The sequence below is a fragment of the Heterodontus francisci genome, chromosome 18, assembly GCF_036365525.1.
Source record: "Heterodontus francisci isolate sHetFra1 chromosome 18, sHetFra1.hap1, whole genome shotgun sequence".
Taxonomy (NCBI): Eukaryota; Metazoa; Chordata; class Chondrichthyes; order Heterodontiformes; family Heterodontidae; genus Heterodontus; species Heterodontus francisci.
Genome location: NC_090388.1, coordinates 53,846,181 through 53,862,346, shown reverse-complemented (window position 1 = coordinate 53,862,346; position 16,166 = coordinate 53,846,181). Strand labels below are relative to the sequence as shown.

At 43.5% G+C, this 16,166-nt stretch overlaps 1 protein-coding gene across 4 annotated transcripts in view; it reads right to left on the bottom strand.

Moving 5' to 3' along the window:
* The window catches only part of dcp1b (decapping mRNA 1B), a 144,066-nt gene that overhangs the window by 46,256 nt on the left and 81,644 nt on the right, over positions 1 to 16,166 (bottom strand). For all 4 annotated transcript variants that reach the window (XM_068050770.1, XM_068050766.1, XM_068050769.1 and 1 more), the window contains one exon: positions 11,733 to 11,847. In XM_068050770.1, coding sequence (XP_067906871.1) covers positions 11,733 to 11,847 — 115 coding nt within the window. The remainder of the gene's footprint in view (positions 1 to 11,732; positions 11,848 to 16,166) is intronic.

Here is a 16,166-nt window from a genome sequence, read left to right as displayed (position 1 = left end):
AACATTTGAAAATGTGACAATGTATAATTAATCTCCAGTCAAAGGATGCGACTACAGCACAGAAAACAGATCGTTTGGCTTAATTAGTCTGTGCCAGCAATTTTGTGCACAGGAACCACCTAGTCTATTCCCACCATCTTTCTCATCATCTCCAGTATTTCTTTCTCAAGCAACTTTTTTTTTTTTTAAAAAGAATTTATAGACTTTGCTTCAAAAACAATTTTTGTCAAAGAATTTCATATTCTAACCACTTTCTTTGTAATGTTTTCTCTTCTCTTTCATTATTATTTTAAATTGATGTCTTCTTGTTACTAGTTGAAATCTATCACCATTTTATTATAACATTCCAAAATTATAAAAATCTTGATCAAGTCACCTCTTGACCATCTCAGCTGTAATGGAAAAAAATCAACTTTTCAAGTCTCTCTTCATAACTGTAACTCCACACCTCTTGTAACATCTTGGGGAATCAAAGCTGTATTTTTCCATGCTTTTATATCCTTCCCAGAATGGGGTGCCCAGATCTGCACACTATAGTTCAATAGGTCTTGTAGAGGTTCAATATTAGTCCCTACTTTTGTATTCTATGCCTCTAGATACAGAACCAAAAAGAGTCAGTTTATCCATGTTTGTGGCACTACCTATTTGAACTGACGCCTTTAATGGCCTGAGTATCTGTATATGAAAATCCCTCTGCTCCTCTTCGCCAAAAATGACATGTCATGGATAAATAAAGAGATGAGGCTAATACTGAATCTAAAACAAAAGGCATACACAAAGTACATGAACAAGAAAGGAGATGAAGAAAAAAGGGAATATAATGAGCTTAGGAAAGAGGCAAAAAAGAAACAGGAAATATGACATGAAAATACCAAAGAATTTAAAAGTAAATGGTAAAATAATCTATAGGAAACCTAAAGGCAAATTAGATAGGGATAAGGCCACCAAGAGATGAGCAATGTAAGCTCGCAGATCATACCGAAATGTTCGGAATATTGAATATGTTTCCTCAGTTTTCACTGAAGAAGCTAATAAACTGAAAATGGAAATAGTAGAAGTGGAGGAATATTACAACAGTTAAGACAGAAAGGAGATGTCAGCCAAAGATGACAAAATTCCAGGTCCAAATGAACTGCACCAACAGATCCTCAAAAGAAGAAAGACAGTAAAGGCACTAGCATCCATACTTAAAATTTCAATAGAAATTGTGCCAGAGGACTAAGAGAGCAAATGTAATTCCTACCTTCAAAAAGAGAGATGGAACTAATCCAGGGAACTAGTAGCCAGTTAATTTAATGTCAATGGTAGGAAAGATACTAGAACCTTTGCTAAAAGATCGGACGACAAAATATCTAGAGATAATAAAATAAAAAAGTCAGCACAGAGTTCTAAGAGGAAGGTCCCCTTATTAAATTTTTGAAGACGTAAATAGGAGTAGATAAGGCTAATGTAGTGGTTGTGGGATACACTATCTTCAATAAGATGCAACACGAGATCAGGATGTGTGGATTCAGAAGCCTGCAGCAAAATGGTTTTAAAAAATGGCTACAAAACAATAAAACAGAGGATAGAAGTTAAAGGATGTTTCCCAGAGTGTGAAGTTGTGATCTGCAGGGCTCTATGCTGGAACCACTATTGTCCACCATATATATTAACTTAAATTTAGATGCAGGAATTTGAGGTATAGTGATGAAATTTGCAGATGAGGCGGCACAGTGGCGCAGTGGTTAGCACCGCAGCCTCACAGCTCCAGCGACCCGGGTTCAATTCCGGGTACTGCCTGTGTGGAGTTTGCAAGTTCTCCCTGTGTCTGCGTGGGTTTCCTCCGGGTGCTCCGGTTTCCTCCCACATGCCAAAGACTTGCAGGTTGATAGGTAAATTGGCCATTAGAAATTGCCCCTAGTGTAGGTAGGTGGTAGGGAAAATATAGGGACAGCTGGGGATGTGGTAGGAATATGGAATTAGTGTAGGATTAGTATAAATGGGTGGTTGATGGTCGGCACAGACTCGGTGGGCCGAAGGGCCTGTTTCAGTGCTGTATCTCTAAACTAAACTAAAATATAAGTTTAGGCAGGGGTATAGCAAATAATGTGAAGACTAAACTAGAATACAAGACGACATCAATAGGATTGCAGAATGGGTGAACAAATGGCAAATTAAATTCAATATAGCAAAGTATGACTTGGTTCATTTTGGTAGGAGGAATAAAGGGATTACTCATTCCTTGGAAGGCAAGAAACAAAATGGGATAGAGGAGCAGAGAGATCTGAAAATGCAGATGCATAAATCATTAAAACTAACAATGTCATAAAGAATGCAAACAAAGTAGTGGAGTTCATTTCTGGAAGAACAGAAAACAAAAGCCATACAGCTAATGTTAAAATTATATATTTTTTTAATTTGTTTTATTTGTTCATAGAATGCTGGCATCACTGGCAAGGTCAGCATTTAGTGCGCATCCCAAATTGTTCTTGAAAAGGTGGTGGTGAGCTGCCTTCTTGAACTGCTGCAGTCCATGTGAGACAAGTATTCCCACAAAGTTGTCTGGTAGGGAGTTCCAGAATTGTGACTCCAACGATGAAGGAACAGCGACATATTTCCAAGTCAGGCTAGTGTGTGACTTGGAAGGGAACTTGCAGGTGGATCTCATGCACTTGCTACCCTTGTCCTTCTCGGCAGAAGTTGCAGGTTTGGAAGGCACTGTCGAAGAAGGCTTGGTAAGTTGCTGTAGTGCATCTTGTAGATGGTATACCCTACATAACCAAGGAACCATGCTGCCTACATTTGGAATATTATGTGCAGTTCTGGTCTCCATACAACAAAAAGGATATTGAAGCACTGGAGACAGTGCATAAAAGATTTATATAAATGTTACCAGAATTGAAAGGATGCAACTATCAAGAAAGATGGAGTAGGCTGGGGACCTTTTCTCCGGAAAAGAGAAATCTGAGGCCACCTGATAGCGATGTTTAAAATTATGATGGGGTTTTTTTTAGGGTGATGAGGAGAAACGGTTTCCAGTGGCGGCTGAGTCTAAAACAAGGGGATATAAATATACCCATTAATAGACGAAATACAGAATTTAGGAGGAATTTACTTAGTCGGAAAATAGTGTGAATGTTGAACTTGCTGTCACATTGACTGGTTGAAGTATATAGTCTAGATACATTTGAGGGGAGGCATGATGCATAAATGAGTGAGAAAGCAACAGATGGAAATGAAGGCAGGATGGTGTCACAAGAGCTTTGTTTTTTTTTATTGAAAGCTAAGAATTCTGTGTGCTTTTTAAAGACTGAGAAAAAGGATTTTTCTTTATGAACACTGAATGCTGAAACTTGGAATTGTGAACTGAGTGGGACAAACGGCAAGACATCTGTTCCCAGCAGCTCAGCTGGGAAATGATTTATGACTATCACATGACTTGATTGTGGGTTTTAGTTTCAGTTTTGCAGTGTGAAAAAGACCAGGGAGCTGGGAGCAGCACTGCAGTGAGCTGGCTGGGCCTGTGTTTGCAAACCAGAGAAAAAAGACCTATTCTCTGAAAAAAAGATTTGCCTCTGTTGGAAAGAACTTCTACATTTGAAGTCTGCCTGGAGAAAGAAAAGACCCTGGAGAGGAAAAGACCCAGGAAAAGAGTTGCTGCTCTCTGTGGAGAAAGGCTCCTTTGCTGAGAGGAAGCCCTGCATTTTGAAAGGTAGCAGACTCCTATTGCGTCCAGTCACTGATAAATCCCTGCTGCCTCTTATGTTTTGGGAGATCCTGAAAGCTCAAAGCTTCTATTGCTAGACTTCTATTTCAAAACTCAAGTACACCTGTTACTACACCCTTTGCTGAAAGATATGTGTAACGCCTGCTGCAGACTAATTGCCTTGAACGCCTACCCATCACAGACTGTTCAATAACCTTGCCTGGAGAGACTTCGAGTGGCATCTGGCTATTCGACTCTGGGACACCTCACCGACCCAGAAATATCCCACCAGAACGATACAACCCAGTTATTTTATTACTCCTAAGAAACAGTTGTAAAGAGAAAAGCCTTTTTCCCCGGTTAACTGGTTTTTGAAAGTATGTGTGTTTGCATGAGGGTTAGGAAGAATAAGGAGTTATAACATCTTTTCATATATAGATTTATCTCAGTATTGTTTAAGATTTAGTTTATTAATAAATAGTTAATTTTGTTATTTAAAGAAACCTGGTTTGGTGCGCTTTATTCCGGGAGACAAATAGAGTGTTTAATTTGGCTATTTTCTGGTAGGTGGGAAATTTTACGAATATGCTGTGACCCGTGGAGTAGTGGGACTGAATTAACAGTGCATTACTCCCGCCTTGGTCGTAACAAGGGGAGGAAGTAGTGGGAAGAGCCTTGTGTAAAGTACAGACCAGTTGTGTCAAATGATCTGTTTCTGTTCTATAGTTTCTACCTAATTTTACATTCCATTTAAGATCTTACCAGTACTTTCCCTATCTGTATTACTTCATTTTTTCAAATAATGGAATTGCATCTGCTACCCATCTGTCAATTCTACCCTTTCTATGTTCTCCTGCAGTCTTTCACGATCCTTACAACAACATTATACCGCCAAATTTACAACAAATATTAATATTGTTCCCTCAATATGATAGCCCAGATTATTTAATGTATATAACAGCAGCATTAAATAGCACCTTTAAAATAGAAAAACATCCCAAAGCACTTGAGGGGTGTAATACAAAATAGATCCAAAGAGGAGGAAGGGTGTTTAGTTAAACAGATTAATTTTCAAAGAGCGTCTTAAGGGACGAAAGGGATATAGACACTTATGATTGGGGTACGTTAAAGGCATGGCAGCAAACAGTGGGCCGAGGGGGGGGGGGGGGGGGGGGTGAGGGGGGAAATCAGAATGTACAAAAAGGCCAGATTCAGATGAACAGAGAGCTTTTGGGGAGGAAGTGGGGGGGGGGGGGGGGGGGAGATGAAAACATTGTCGGGTAGGAAGAGGTTACAGAGATAGTAAGGAGTGAGAACATACTTCAGCCATGGCTCAGTTGGTAGCACTCTTGCCTCTGAGTCACAAGGTTCTGGGTTCAAGTCCCACTCCAGGTCTTGAGCACAAAAATCAAGGCCGACACTCCAGTACAGTACTGAGGGAGCAAAACACTGGTCAGAGGTGCTGTCTTTTGGATGAGACATGGAACCGAGGCCCCATCTGCTTGCTCACGTGGATGTAAAAGATCCTATGGCACTATTTCGAAGAGGAGCAGGGGCATTATTTCCAAAAGCAGATTATCTGGTCATCTTCACATTGCTGTTTGTGGGAGTTTCCTGTGCGCACACTGGCTGCTGCGTTTGCTACAACAACAGTGATAAACAGCATTTCAGAAAATAAGTACTTCATTGGGTTTGAGACATCTGGTGGTTGTGAAAGGCGCTATATAAATGCAAGTCTTTCTTTCATGTAAGGATTGAAATACGAGGATAAGAATTTTAGAAAGGAACATAGGAAGATAGGAACAGGAGTAGGCCATTCAGCCCCTCAAGCCTGTCCCGCCATTCAATGAGATCATGGCTGAACTCCATATACCTGCCTTTGGCCCATATCCCTTAATATCTTTGCTTAACAGAAATCTATCTATCTCAGATTTAAAATTAACAACTGTTCTAGCTTCAACTGCTGTTTGTGGGAGAGAGTTCCAAACCTCTACCACCCTTTGCGTGAAGACGTGCTTCCTAACATCTCTCCTGAACGGTCTGGTCCTAATTTTTAGACTATGCCCCCCAGTTTTAGAATCTCCAACCAGTGGAAATAGTTTATCTTTATCTATCCTGTCTTTTCCTGTTAATATCTTGAAGACTTCAATTAGATCACCCCATAACCTTCTAAATTATGGCGAAAACAGACCTAATTTGTGTAATCTCTCCTCGTAACTTAACCCCTGTAGTCCCTGTATCATTCTTGTAAACCTACATTGCACTCCCTCCAAGGCCAATATATCTTTCCTAAGGTGTGGTGCCCAGAACTGCTCACAGTACTCCAAGTGGGGTAAAACCAGGGTTTTGTACAGCTGCAGCACAACCTCTGTGTCTTTATACTCCAATCCTCTAGATATAAAGGCTAGCATTCCATTAGCTTTTTTGATTATTTTCTGCACTTGCCCATGGCATTTTAAAGATCTATGCACCTGAACCCTCAAGTCTCTTTGGACATCCACTGTACTTAACCTCTTCCCATTTAGAAAGTACCCTGCTCTATCCTTTTTTGGTCCAAAATGGATAACCTCACACTTGCCCGCATTGAAATCCATCTGCCACAGTTTTGCCCACTCACTTAGTCTGTCAATATCTCTTTGCAATTTTATGCCATCATCTAGACTGTCTACAATGCCGCCTGACTTTGTATCATCAGCAAATTTGGATATATGACTTACTATGCCATCATCCAAGTCGTTAATGAATAATGTGAATAATTGAGGCCCCAACACAGATCCCAGTGGGACACCACTAGTTACATCCCGCCAATCAGAGTACCACCCCATTATCCCCACTCTCTGCCACCTATCACTCAACCAACTTTCTAACCATGTCAATAATTTGCCCTCAACTCCATGGGCTTCTACCTTAGTTAACAGTCTCTTATGTGGGACGTTATCAAATGCCTTCTGGAAGTCCATATAAATAACATCCATAAACACTCCCCTGTCCACTACCTTAGTCACCTCTTCAAAAAATTCAATGAGATTTGTCAGGCATGACCTTCCCGTCATGAATCCATGCTGGCTGTCCCTGATTAACTGAAATTTTTCTCGGTGTTCAGCAACCCTATCCTTGATTATAGACTCCAGTAACTTGCCCAGATGTGAAGCATTGGGGTCCTGGACGCAATCAATGGCGGGTGATGAGTGAGCGGGTGTGGTGCAGGATAGGAAATGAGCAGCAGAGTTTTGGATGAGTTGATGTTTACAGACAGTGGAGGATGGGAGACAGGCCACAACAACACTGGAATAGTAAAACTGAAAATGACAATGGTACGAATGAGGGTTTCAGCAGCAGATGGGCTGAGGAAGGGGTGGAGGTGGGTGTCGCCACAGAATTAGGCAGTTGTAATGGAGATGATACGGGGGTCACAAGATCATCTTTGAGTCAAATAAGAGGCCAATGTTGTAAAAATTCCAGTTCAATGTAAATCCAAGGCAATGGCTGGGGAGAGGAATGGAATTGATGAGAAGGGTATGTAGTTTGCGGCAGGGACCGAAAGAGGTGGGTTGAGGCTTCCAAATGTTTAGCTGGAGGAAACAGCAGCTTATCCAAGACTAGATCATCAGACAAGCAGTCTGACAGCACAGAGGACATGGAGGTGTTGAAAGAGGTATGAGTAGGTGTTTCCAGGGTAAACTTAAGCTTGTGGGCAGCATAAATAGCGGCATGGACCAGTTGGGCCAACTAGCTTGTTTCTGTGTTCCAAGTTCCATGTAACACATGTGGAAGCTGACCCAATTGTCGACGGATGATGTTGACAAAGGGTAGCACGTGATAGGTTGAGGTGGCGGGCTAAGGATAGATCCTTGGTGTCAGTGTGAGAGTGGAAAAATAAGCCACTGCTGGAGGTGCTGTGCCTGTGACTGGTTATATGAATGCTACCAAGCATGGGTAACCCCACCTAGTAGAACAACTGAGGAGCAGAATGGAGAATGATGTGGTTAGCTGTCTAAAAAGCTGTAACAAGATCAAGCAAGGGAAGGTATGCAAGCTTCTGAAACCACTGTGGCATTTACATCACATCTTATATACAGGTTTATGAGCTAGACACTTATGATTGGGGTACGTTAAAGGCAGAACGCTTGGTGATGTTATCTGAAGGCTACTATATTAAAAATGAGATTCTGATAAGGAAGTGGAGACCTCCTCACAGACCTGTGGACGAAGAATGGAAAATTTGTTCATCAGATAGCGGTACCGACAAAGTACTGCCGAGAAAGATTAAGGATAGCCCAAGAAATTCCTATGGTGGGACATGTGGGGATCCAGTAGACCCAATCACATACATGTCGACATTTTACTGGCCAGGTTTTTCCAAGGACATGGTGCAGTTTTGTAAAACGTGCCATATATGCCAGATTTTGGGAAAACCGCAATCTACCATAAAACCGGCACCTCTAGTTCCCATACCAGTTTTTGGGGAACCATTTAGTAGGGTGTTAGTAGACTCCGTAGGACCTTTAGCGAAAACAAAAGCAGGACACCAATATCATGGATATGGCTACTCGGTTCCCAGAGGCCATTCCCTTGAGAACAATTTCTGGCAAGGTAGTGGTAGAGAAGTTAACCCTGTTCTCCATAGATAAGGATTACCGATTGAGATTCAGTCGGATCAAAGTTCCAATTTTCTGTCCAAAATTTTCCAGCAGGTTATAAATAATTTAGGTATAACACAGTTAAAGTCTTCAGCATACCACCCACAGAAACAAGGGGCTTTAGGAAGGTACCATCAGACCCTCAAAACAATGATCAAGGCATACTGTCATGAGTATCCCAATGATTGGGATAAAGGGCTAGAATTTATTTTGTTTGCCACTAGGGGTTCACCTAATGAGTCTAGCGGCTTTAGTCCTTTTGAATCAGTTTATGGACATGATAAGAGGTCCTCTAAAACTAATTGAAGGACAGTTTTTAGAACAGAGGGACGAATCTTCTGTGCTTGATTAAGTATCCGTGTTCCAGGACCGGCTCATGAGAGCCTGCAAAGTGGTTCAGGAACAACTGAAAACTTTCCAAACAACCATGAAGAAATAGGCAGACAAGCATGCCAAGACCCGAACATTTCCACCAGGGGATGAGGTATTAGGCTTCCTGCCTTTACAGGGTGAACCGCTGAAAACACAGTTCAGTGGTCCTTATAAAGTGGTCAAAAGAATTGATAAAGTCAGTTATTTGATTGACACCCAGATCGCTGGAAAAAGAATCGATTGTCATATCAATTTGCTAAAACAATATCATCGCCGGGAGGAGGATACACAAGCACAGGTATGTCAGGTAGTAGGGACAGTGAAGCATGAAAGGCATAGTGAGGATGAGGCAGGAAGCTTAGACAATTCTCAAATTGAACCTCCTACTACCTGGTTAGTTAATATTGAATTGTGAGGGAGATTGGACACTATGCTTTCATATTTAGATGCAGAACAATGAGAAGACAAGGCTACTCACAGCATTTAAAGAGTCTGTAGAGACAAGCCAGGATGTATAACCTTAGCCACACATGATGTGGATGTAGGGGAATCCTTTCCTATAAAAAACTGCATCCTTATTGTTTAGGTCCAGAGAAACAGGCCCAGGTAAAAGCAAAAATCCAAAATACATTGGAAAACCACCTAATTGAACCCAGTCAAAGCAGCTGGGAGTTCCCCACTGGTGTTAATGCCTAAACCTGATGGTTCAACTCGACTCTGCATAGACTACAGAAAGGTTAATGCAGTAACAAAGGCAGACTCTGACCCAATTCCTCGTTTGTAAAACTGTATTGACAGAGCGGGCAGCGCCATGTTTCTTACAAAAATAGATTTGTTAAAGGGATACTGGCAGGTTCCTTTCACATCCCGAGCTAAAGAAATATCAGCCTTTGTCACACCAGACGGTCTTTTCCAATACCGAGTAATGCCATTCAGGCTAAAAAATGTCCTAGCCACTTTTCAGAGTCTAAAGAACCAAGTGGTAGCCAGTGTTCATAACTGGGTGGTTTATCTTGATGATGTGCTGGTATAGTGACACCTGGAAGGACCACTTGGTACAACTGGAAGCTCCGTTTTGAAAATTACAATTGGCTAATTTAGTGATTACCCTTGCCAAAAGTGAATTTGCAAAAATCAGAGTAACCTACCCCGAGCATATAGTAGGGCAAGGACAAGTGTTGCCAAGAACAACAAAAGGATAAGCATTGGTGGAGTTCCCTGCCCCTACGACTAAGCGAGAAATCATGAGGTTTCTGGGGATGTGTGGTTTCTACTGCAAGTTTGTACCAAATTTTAGTACTATAGCTGCTCCACTGATAGTTTTGCTACAAAAAAATAAAACCAAGGTAGTGTGGTCAGGGGAGTGCTAAGCATCTTTTAAGAGGCCATTTTGATTAATGGACCTGTGTTGGCTGCTCCAAATTTCACTGAGCCCTTCAAGGTGGCAATTGATGCTGGTCACCTGGAGGTCGGTGCAGTTTTGTTACAAGACAATGTATCAGGCAGAGGACGGCCAGTGGGATACTTTTCCCAAAAAAGTAAATCTACACCAAAAAAGATATTCAACAGTGGATAAAGAAACCCTGGGCTCACTACTAGCTCTTAAGCATTTTGAAGTCTATATCTGCCATGACTGCAGAGACACACTGGTGTATACTGATCATAAACCCCTAGCCTTTGTGGAAAAATTCAAAAAAGATTGCCAGTCTATTCCGATGAAGTTTAGTATTGCAACCTTATCACTTAAAGATTATCCACATTGTGGGGAAAAAAATGTACTTTGTCTAGAAATTAACATTACTTTGAGTTATCTGAGTGCAAAGATGGTACAAAGCTGAACTTTATTAGCTGCAGATAAAGAGTGAATGAGAATGAGTAAGTGTATTTTAATATTTTTCATCTTCTGTATTTTTTCAGTTTGTAATGAAACGCCTATAAACATGGCGTTTCATTCCTCCAAGGATGGAGGTGTTATATAAGAGCTTCCAAGTTTTTTTTGAGGATTTGTGTTAAAACTGAAAAGATTCCACAGATGTGTTTTTTTTTACCGAGTTCACTAAAAGGACACTTGAGATGTGAAACCAACCTGTGCTGGAAATCATGTGCTTTAAGCTCAATAAACAACAGAAACTTTGGTGACCTGGGGAAGATGTTTACAGAGAAGCCACATGTCAAGATTTATGGAAGTCAGGAGATTGACTTTCTGTTTGGGGTTTGGCTAGTGTTTTCAGTTCAGTTGAACTGTTTTGAAAACAGTTGGTGTTTTGCCCACCAAGGAAAAAGAAACCACCCAGCTCACCTCTTTCTTTACCTCTTTGAAGAAACCCTGCAGGGGTCCACTGCAGGAAAGCTAAAATCCCTGGTGCTGCATTTCTCCTGAGAAGATGGGATTAATTCTCAACAGCACCTGAAAAGAACTGCTTTATAAAAAGATCCCAGTGACCCTTCTCTGCATACCCAGACACCGTACCAATAGGGCCAACTCATTTCCTTCCATATCTTCTCTTTTTTCTTCAAGAATTAGCAAGTGTTTGACCAAAGTATTCTTCTTCTGTCTCCAGACCTCTGCAGAGAGAATTTCTGCATTTTTTTCAGTGTGTGTATGCGGGGTGGGGGGAGGGGGGGGTGGGATTTAGAAAGGGAACTTTCATATTTCAATGTGTGTTAATGCTTTGCTTTGTTATTGGATAAGTCTTGCTGATAATAACCTGATAATTGTGTTGTTTATTAAAGAAACCTAGTTGTTGTATTTTATTCTAGGATAAAGAGTAGAGTATATGATTGACCGAATCGGTAACTGGGTAAACTATTTTAAAATATATGTTGTGACCTGTGGAGAAGTGGGACTAGAAAAGACAGTGCACTCCTCTCACATCGGTCGTAACACATATTAATAAAGAGGATAAGATTGCAACTTGAATAAACCAGGCTCAGGAACTAAGTTCCACTCAATTTACATCAACCATTGCAAAGGATCCATACATTTCCTTCTCTCTTTTACTTGGAACTTACTTAGTGGTCACCACACTCACCTTGTTATATTCATGTTCAGCTTTGAATAACATCTGCACAATATCCACAGCTTTGTTTTCACCAGACGGTGATTCAACTCCTTGCTGTGCCTTCAACTGCTCCAGCTGTGTTAAGCTAAGGTTAGGAGTAAAAAGGAAACAAAAGAACTTTAAATAAAATTTAACGGTGTACAACTTTTATTTTCACAAATTGATATTGCATTCTTTTTCGATATAAAATCTGATCCAGTTTACAAGCCGAGACAACCAGCAAGGATTTCAATTTGTTCTCAGGAAGTGGGCAAGACAGTCTGAAAGTGAGATATCTGATTTCAAGGAATATGCCACTTGAAACTAACTTCTCAGAGGTGCCTAACAGTAGTGTGCATTAACTCAACTAAAGATTTTCTTTTCTCCTTTTACAGAAGAATCTCATTAGTAATCATTGCTTGTTCCAGGCAGTCACTGTATGGCAAGTTGCATAGAGGTCACACCCCATACATATCCACGCTTCCTATCTCTTTCTCTGGGAGGAACCGATCATTAATTGGAGCTAATTTTACTTTTTATGGTTACAGTCTGAAATGAACAAATATTAAACAGGATCTTGACTCACTTTGCAAATAATCTATTAGAAACTTGACTTTCAAGTTAATTTTTGAAAAATGAATACATTTTATATTAAAACATTATTTTTAAAATCAGCAATGTTTATTGCTTTTGAAACCTAAAATACTGTAATGCTTACAAGTTTGCAATAAAATGTACAGACTACTCTTTTTTTAAATTTCGAAACATTTCTTCTAATCCTACCCCTTCCTAGTCGTTCCACTGCATTTCTGGTACGTCCACAGAGAAGAACTGCTTCATCTGGGTGAGAGCAGTCTTGAGTGGCAATCCCTCTGTTCTTATGAAAATGCTCATTATCCCAAAATGGAAGGATATTTTCAATCAGAAACTGACCATGTGTGGGAAATTACAGGCACAAATATGGAAAATACAAATCTGTGAAATAGGATGTTGGCAGACAGCACATGTTCCTTAGTTACCAATACCAATAAACTTAATTTTTTTTTTTACTGATAGAGATACCTGCGCTAGTGAAAAAGCCTTGAACTCCAGTCAACCCACATTCACTCACTGGCTTCATTGAAAGGGTAAGTTAATCAGCCTTAGGCAGAAACTCTTTGAGGATCTGGGGCAGTGGGGAGCGGAGAGGGCAATAACAGAAGAACAAGTAAATCTGATCCAATTCATCACACTCTGGTGATGGAAACAAGGAATACATCTTTGTGGATGCAGTTGATGCCAATCAACTGAAAGATTTCCTCCCTCCTAAATAATGAGGATTATATCATTGAGGGGAAGATGATAGTACAGCAATGTTTTAAAGAGAAAGCACGCACCAGTTAAACCAATGAACCAAAATATTTGAGTGTCACCAACTCAAATCCCAAAATATCGTGAGCGCTGGCTATAAATTCAATGGCTAACTAAATGATAAATCTTAAAATGTTACAGCTCAGAACAAGGCCATCTGACCCCTCACAAGGATGCTGGCTTTCAAAATGATACCCATGAAAATTTATTTTCCAACCCTTTCCCCAAAAGAACAGGGGTATGGCACCTCACTTAAAGAGGTAGCATGAATCCAACCAGGTTTTTAAGTTAGAAGTAAACTTTATAGAAGTAATTCTTATATTTTACTTTTACTGTCTGCATTTTAAGCAAGGCCACTAGAAATGCATCTTAAATGTACTTGCTTGCTTATTTTCATGCATGCTTTACTTACACTTTAGAAATCTCACTTTAAGATATTTTATGTAATGCTCTGAATGAACTGATTTCATATATTTAAATAGCCAAACATGTACAATCCACTTTGAGGTTAGGTGCATGTCTGCTTTCCAGCATTGTTGCTCATATGACAAATGTTTGTAAAACAGAAAAAGTTCACTCTTCAAGTAATCTTCCTTTTCAAAGCTGTATTGGCTCTGACGCTCCCCACTTCCCCTTTGAAAGAATCATTTTCTAAGTGCTTTCTTAAAAAAGAAAATCATGCTCTTTGATAAACAAAGTTTCTTAACGCCTAATTTGTCCAACAGAGATCAGAGATAGAATCTCCACACAAAACACATGTAAAACTAAGTTTTAAAAAACTGCAAATGCTGGAAATAAGAGACAAATAGAAATGCTGAAAGTAAAAAGATCATTTATCATCTTGAAAGAGAAAAGATAAATTAAAATTCATATGCAACCCTTTACCAGAATGTTCTATCCACACGCTATTGCATGTGCCCTAAAATAATAGTAAAATACTGTGGGTGCTGGAAATCTGAAATAAAAACAAACTGCTGGAAATACACAGCAGGTCTGGCAGCATCCGTGGAGAGAGAAACGGAACTAACACATTAATTTCACAGATCAATTTCACATGGTGAGCTGTAGGGCCCCATTTCCACTGAGCTGGTGAGCTGCAAAGAGAAACGGGAAGTAAAGACCTGCTTGAGTCTGCAAATGAAGCCTGACTCGAGCCCGACAGAAGCACATCCAACCCGAGGCCGGCCCGGCCCGAGTCCTTTGACTTTTACCCGCGCCCGACCCAACCCAACATGAACGCCGGAATATAATCAGTTGTACCTTGGATGGAATCGCTCACTGCAGACTAGTGCGGAGTCCAAATGCGGGAGGGCGAGGGGGCGCCAGGGAGGGGGGGCGAAAGACACAGAGAGAGGGCGCGACAGAGAGAGAGGGAGAGTGAGCGACAGAGAGCAGGAGAGGGGAGAAAGAGAGGGACCGACAGAGAGCGAGGGAACAACAGAGGGACAGAGGGAAGAGAGGGAGCGAGGGGGGGGCGAGAGAGAGAGGGAGCGAGGGGGGGGCGAGAGAGAGAGGGAGCGAGGGGGGGCGAGAGAGAGAGGGAGCGAGGGGGGGCGAGAGAGAGAGGGAGCGAGGGGGGGCGAGAGAGAGAGGGAGCGAGGGGGGGCGAGAGAGAGAGGGAGCGAGGGGGGGCGAGAGAGAGAGGGAGCGAGGGGGGGCGAGAGAGAGAGGGAGCGAGGGGGGGCGAGAGAGAGAGGGAGCGAGGGGGGGCGAGAGAGAGAGGGAGCGAGGGGGGGCGAGAGAGAGAGGGAGCGAGGGGGGGCGAGAGAGAGAGGGAGCGAGGGGGGGCGAGAGAGAGAGGGAGCGAGGGGGGGCGAGAGAGAGAGGGAGCGAGGGGGGGCGAGAGAGAGAGGGAGCGAGGGGGGGCGAGAGAGAGAGGGAGCGAGGGGGGGCGAGAGAGAGAGGGAGCGAGGGGGGGCGAGAGAGAGAGGGAGCGAGGGGGGGCGAGAGAGAGAGGGAGCGAGGGGGGGCGAGAGAGAGAGGGAGCGAGGGGGGGCGAGAGAGAGAGGGAGCGAGGGGGGGCGAGAGAGAGAGGGAGCGAGGGGGGGCGAGAGAGAGAGGGAGCGAGGGGGGGCGAGAGAGAGAGGGAGCGAGGGGGGGCGAGAGAGAGAGGGAGCGAGGGGGGGCGAGAGAGAGAGGGAGCGAGGGGGGGCGAGAGAGAGAGGGAGCGAGGGGGGGCGAGAGAGAGAGGGAGCGAGGGGGGGCGAGAGAGAGAGGGAGCGAGGGGGGGCGAGAGAGAGAGGGAGCGAGGGGGGGCGAGAGAGAGAGGGAGCGAGGGGGGGCGAGAGAGAGAGGGAGCGAGGGGGGGCGAGAGAAAAGACGGGGGGGCGAGAGAAAAGACGGGGGGGCGAGAGAAAAGACGGGGGGGCGAGAGAAAAGACGGGGGGGCGAGAGAAAAGACGGGGGGGCGAGAGAAAAGACGGGGGGGCGAGAGAAAAGACGGGGGGGGCGAGAGAAAAGACGGGGGGGCGAGAGAAAAGACGGGGGGGCGAGAGAAAAGACGGGGGGGCGAGAGAAAAGACGGGGGGGCGAGAGAAAAGACGGGGGGGCGAGAGAAAAGACGGGGGGGCGAGAGAAAAGACGGGGGGGCGAGAGAAAAGACGGGGGGGCGAGAGAAAAGACGGGGGGGCGAGAGAAAAGACGGGGGGGCGAGAGAAAAGACGGGGGGGCGAGAGAAAAGACGGGGGGGCGAGAGAAAAGACGGGGGGGCGAGAGAAAAGACGGGGGGGCGAGAGAAAAGACGGGGGGGCGAGAGAAAAGACGGGGGGGCGAGAGAAAAGACGGGGGGGCGAGAGAAAAGACGGGGGGGCGAGAGAAAAGACGGGGGGGCGAGAGAAAAGACGGGGGGGCGAGAGAAAAGACGGGGGGGCGAGAGAAAAGACGGGGGGGCGAGAGAAAAGACGGGGGGGCGAGAGAAAAGACGGGGGGGCGAGAGAAAAGACGGGGGGGCGAGAGAAAAGACGGGGGGGCGAGAGAAAAGACGGGGGGGCGAGAGAAAAGACAGGGGGGCGAGAGAAAAGACAGGGGGGGGCGAGAGAAAAGACAGGGGGGGGCGAGAGAAAAGACAGGGGGGGG